This window comes from Triticum dicoccoides, chromosome 7B, assembly GCF_002162155.2.
Source record: "Triticum dicoccoides isolate Atlit2015 ecotype Zavitan chromosome 7B, WEW_v2.0, whole genome shotgun sequence".
NCBI classification, from domain to species: domain Eukaryota; kingdom Viridiplantae; phylum Streptophyta; class Magnoliopsida; order Poales; family Poaceae; genus Triticum; species Triticum dicoccoides.
The window spans coordinates 694,466,801-694,471,811 of record NC_041393.1 but is presented as its reverse complement, the minus strand read 5'-3'; the positions used below and the strand labels follow the sequence as shown (position 1 = coordinate 694,471,811).

Below are 5,011 nucleotides of genomic sequence, written 5' to 3'. Positions count from 1 at the left end.
CCATTTTAATTCAAAATGAAAGCTAAAGTTTGGGGCAACTCAAGTATCCATGTCCAAGGACGGACAATGAGTACGGTCTGCAAATTAGGTCCAGTATGCATGAAATTGATCCAGTTTGTTCAATTTCATTCAAATACCAGCAGAACTTCCAGGCATACGGTATCTATGACCACAGAAGAGCATACTGTTGGATGGTGGACTACAAAGGCATTGTAGATGCCCTAAGATCGATTATTCATCAACAAGAAGACGGCGAGCGGCAGCAAGGCAGCCTGGGGAGGCATTAGGTGCACTACCATCGTAGAGAGGGGAGAGAAGTGGGCAACAAATAATGTAACAACCAGCAACAGCAAATGCAAGCAATAAACATCTCAAGAGTCATATACCAGAGACAGCAAGCAACATCAGAAGGAATAACAATTCATCAAAGACAACCATATTGCCAGGCAGGTACTACTAGTCTGATCTCACAACCCAAACGGAACATAGTACAGTGGTCATCATAATAATACTCAAGCTAGATATCATATTACCAAAGATGGGTTCAATTTGCCGACATTGCAAAATCTTCAGACTAACACCCTGGAATAACTCAAAGTTCAACAACGTCTTGGCTTCCTTCAGAGGTTTAGTCGCCCTTGCGGCGGAAGGAGCAACCCTCGGTTAGCCTGGCCTTGCCACCCGTTGGCTGGCAGAGCACTGTTTGGCAGCCCGGGCACACCACGACAGTCTGGGAGTGGCTGAACACAGTAGTGCTGCAATCACAGAAGAGAGTGATTCAGCAACGAATCATAAAATAAAAGGAAGGCATGTTAAAGTAAATTACAATCAACAAACATAAAAGGAAAAAAGGAAATCACGGCAAGTAGACTCAATGATCCAAATGAGATGAGAAATGATTGATATGTTGTGTATTAATGTATTGCATAGTAAGGTACTTGAAAAAAAACTTAAAATAGCATAGGAGGCTGCTGATTAAAGACAATTGTGGAACAATTACAGCATTAGGAACACAGTGATTTACAAGGATTGTGTTTGAACTAGCGTGTTACAAGGCAAGTAAATGCAACTAGGGTGTACTGCAGTATCTTCATGAAGCTCAATGCATAACACACAAAAATGCATCTTCCATCCTTTTTAATATTAACCTATAAATCATATGCGGTCACAGAAAGAAGTACTAAAGTAGAAAACACAAAGCAGTAAAATAAACTATGAATATGCACTTGGCAGCCAACTCACATTAACAGTTTACCTACAAAAATAGCAAGAACGTTTTAAAGCATGATAATGTCTTGTAATCAAACGAACATCTAAGGCTAATCAGTAGCAAATGAACCTAGTCAACTATTTACTTGCAATGAAGAGAAAAGGTTTAGAAAAATTACATGTTGAAGCAGCCCTGGCACTTGACGTCCTGCAGAAGTTAACACATAGACATTAGATTCTATTGCAGCCACATTTTAACCACTATAATCCAAACAGAAAAACATAAATGCCAAACTTATACATGACAAATGCACACAACCTATTAAAGCCATATTTTAACCACTAGTGCTGTGATATAGACAAGATAGTCAGAACATGGCGGCACTAAGTTACACAGGAATGTCCACTAGGAGATATGATCCGATAGATCCAGAGAACAACTCAGACCAGAACAGCACTGTAGTGTTCACTCACAAATTGGTACTAGCATAGAGATTTTCGTATACCTAGAACATGTGGCAATACAGGTTGACATATATGCAAGGGGATATATATATGTGGGTCTGTCTAGGACACACTCACATCTACGCTGATTTCCACTCTGTTTGTGGTCTACTTTTTTTGTCCTAGTTTTTTTTGTTTCTCGTTGCTGCATTATATATTTGTGGGAGCTTAGATGTGACATCCTTAAAAAACATCTAGATGTGAATTAGACAAACTGTATATATATTTGATAGTACTAACAACGCATGAATCAAATATAATCAGGATCAGCCACGTAATCTACCACAAACCCGTGGTAACAGGCACCATTACTCAGCTACACCAACAGCCTACCGAAGCAAAATTCCAAATCGGATGAAAAATTACGGCGCGCATCCAGCGGAATCGCGTTTGAATAGGATGGGATCTGATACCGGCGTCATCTAATTACGGAGCAACCTAAACAAACACCGCTGAGAATGGTGCCGAAAAGGAGGAGATTTTACGGGGAAGGGGGTTTCATTTACCATGAAGAAGGAGTTGGGGGACTGGACGAGGCGCTTCTTCTTGTGCTTGAGCTTCTCGAGCTCCGCCGGCGGGTTGAGGAGGTCGATGTCGTTCTGCAGCACCTGCACCACCACCACCACACACGAATCACGAACCGTGAATCCAAATCCAAAGAAGAACCAGGCAAGGGAAGGCATGGAGATGGGTAGGGCGGCGCACCATCGTCGGAGGTTAGGGTTTGCTCGCGCTCTCTGGCGTCTCTCCGGCAGGGACGATCCGAGGAGGCGGCGGCTGCGAGGGGAAGGAGAAACTGGAATAGGTTAGGGTTGAGGCAGCGTTTATAGCCGAGGGTGAGGGGATCTCGGCCGTCCGATCGATCAAATGGGCCTTGTCCTCCTATGTTCGGCCTATGGGCCGGGCCGGTACGGCAGAGTGTCAACCAACGGCGCTGGCCACCGCCATCAGTGCGAAGCAACGTACTCCCTCCATCGCCTTAAAAATAAACGTACTCTCTCCAAATAATCCCTAAACACTTAGGCGTGGTGCATTAACTCTCATCTTATTTTTTTATTTTTTGATGTGAATAAAGGAATCAATCCATAAGAGACATGTGCGTGTATGTTATAAATGAGTTGGCACTACGTAGCACGACATGCAGTGGTCAGTTCATTCCATGCAGTGATACTAATTAGCAAATAACCATTAAGTTCTCTTATTTTCTCATTCGTCTTGGTCGTGGTGCACAATATAAAATGACTTATGCACCGGTACGGATGGAGTAGCACCCCGTCACTTTGTCAAAATTATAACGCGCATTTCTTTGGGGCTTATGGCTGGCCCTGGAAATAAGTTGCATCTTCCCAGCTTATTTTAAAAGCCTAACCTAGAGTTTTATTTTAGAAGCCTACTAAATTAGTAGATGGAGCTATGTTCCGAGCAGTCTGTAGGAATTGCGAGGGCCTCTATTTTGGTGCTTTTATTATACGCACTTTGGGAGTGATTGATGTAGCAACTGTTGAAGCAATTGCATGCCAACAAGCTTTGACCGTAGCTTATGATCTTTCTTTAATTAAGTTGTTGATTGCATCAGACTGCAAACATGTTATTCAAGATATCAATTCTGATATTGGTGGACTCCAACATCTTGTTCTCTCATCTTCGAGGGGCGGGAGTCCAACATCGAGGCCCATAGCCTCGCTAAATCCACTCTACATCTTTCTGAGGGCTGCCATCTTTGGCTCCTCGGTCGACTGACATAAAACTATAATATATAAATAGTTCAACCCCACTAACCTATATCTTTTGACATGCAAGATGTCCACATCAACAAATCTTCCACCTCAACAAATCAGCCATGTCAAAAAAAATCAACAATTCGTTGGATATTTTTCCGTAGTACATGGTCACCCCCAAAGCAAGCCAACGTTTCCTATTCACGGCACATCCTAATTGGAGCAAAATAAAAGAGCCCCACGCACGCACGTATCATCTTCTCTGGCGATTCCTTTGCTCTTCCCTGGCGATTCGTTTGCTCTTCCCTCCCACGTTATATTTCTCTCCCGTGGCCCATCGGCATTCACACCCCAAGCCATCTTTTGGCCTTCTACGAATCCATGCAACAATCTCATCTCTTGGCTGCCTACAACGACACTACTGCCAAATTTAGCGGCGAGGAGCTGCAATGATCCGAGCGGATGTTGGATTCAGTGGTGAGAAGCTGCGCCAGCCTCTCCTGCGGCAGAGCTCCGCCATACTCGCTCCCTTTCCCATCCTCAACTCCATGCGACACCTTCAAATCTCTCCACCACCGCGGATTCGACGACGAACAGGTACGACTGCCCCTGCCACAACCTGATTTGATGACGAGGAGTCTCGCCAACCCCTTCAGCAATCAAGCTCTTCCGCCCTCACTCCCTTCACCATCTTCAATTGTTACCTTGATGCAGCCCGAATAAAAAGGCGAGTAAAATACAACAGGTTTTGGTTTTCTATAGCGTCACTGTAAGATTTCATCCTGAATTTGTGGATTGTTGTGGAATCATGAGCTTCTGCATATGATAAGGTGAGTTATCATGCTAGTGGTTTTTCGGAAGAAGTTGGCTTAATTCTCTATTCATTACAATGATGACCTATAGAACAGATAATTGGATTAGCATGATTTTGATGTGTTATCCCTTAAATGTTATTTCGGCGGATATACACAGGGAAGCGACAATGATGGTACAAAAAATCCCAGATTAACATAGAGGAAGTACCAAGAATCGAGTAGTTAATTCTGTATACTTTATATTGTTATGGCAAAAAGCCCACGACTAAATTACACGTCATGTTGTATAGTTTGATTCGGTATAATGTGCACACTTACAGTTCATAATAAGAGGCCAGAAAGGTGATTATTCCTGGTTAATAAACTTACCTTTATTTTTTATAAATGTATTTCTATACTTCGTTGTTCTCTATCTTACATTAATGAGAAACAAGCTATTACCGTTGGTTTTTAGCTATGATGTGCCATCCGGCGTGGCACCATCTATAAGTTGCCTCTTACTTTTGTCAATCTATTTTCGCTAAAGATCTTGATGCATACACACTACACACTAAACTCTCTCGCTTCTTTCCTGAAAGGTACTAAAGTTACCGTCTTCTTTCGTGAATGGTGCACTGAAGTCGTTATATTCTGTCATGCTTCTGTTGGATAGATCATAAGAATTTCATGGTACGTTGAAAAAGTTTTTAACTCAAGAAATTTCGAAGAGATGTGCTACTTGGCCCAGTCTAACTCATAACTTTTTTTTTCTATTTTTCCTTTTCT

At 42.5% G+C, this 5,011-nt stretch overlaps 1 protein-coding gene across 1 annotated transcript; it reads right to left on the bottom strand.

The window, feature by feature from the left end:
* Nucleotides 1–363: 363 nt before the first annotated feature.
* Nucleotides 364–2,548, bottom strand: LOC119337199 (40S ribosomal protein S27). The gene is made up of 4 exons (XM_037609319.1): nt 2,419–2,548; nt 2,220–2,321; nt 1,389–1,417; nt 364–755 (listed from the first exon to the last, which is right to left on the bottom strand). The coding sequence occupies exons 1-4, from the start codon at nt 2,419–2,421 to the stop codon at nt 629–631; spliced, it is 261 nt and encodes an 86-aa protein (XP_037465216.1). The 5' UTR covers nt 2,422–2,548; the 3' UTR covers nt 364–628.
* Between the last annotated feature and the right edge of the window lie 2,463 nt (nt 2,549–5,011).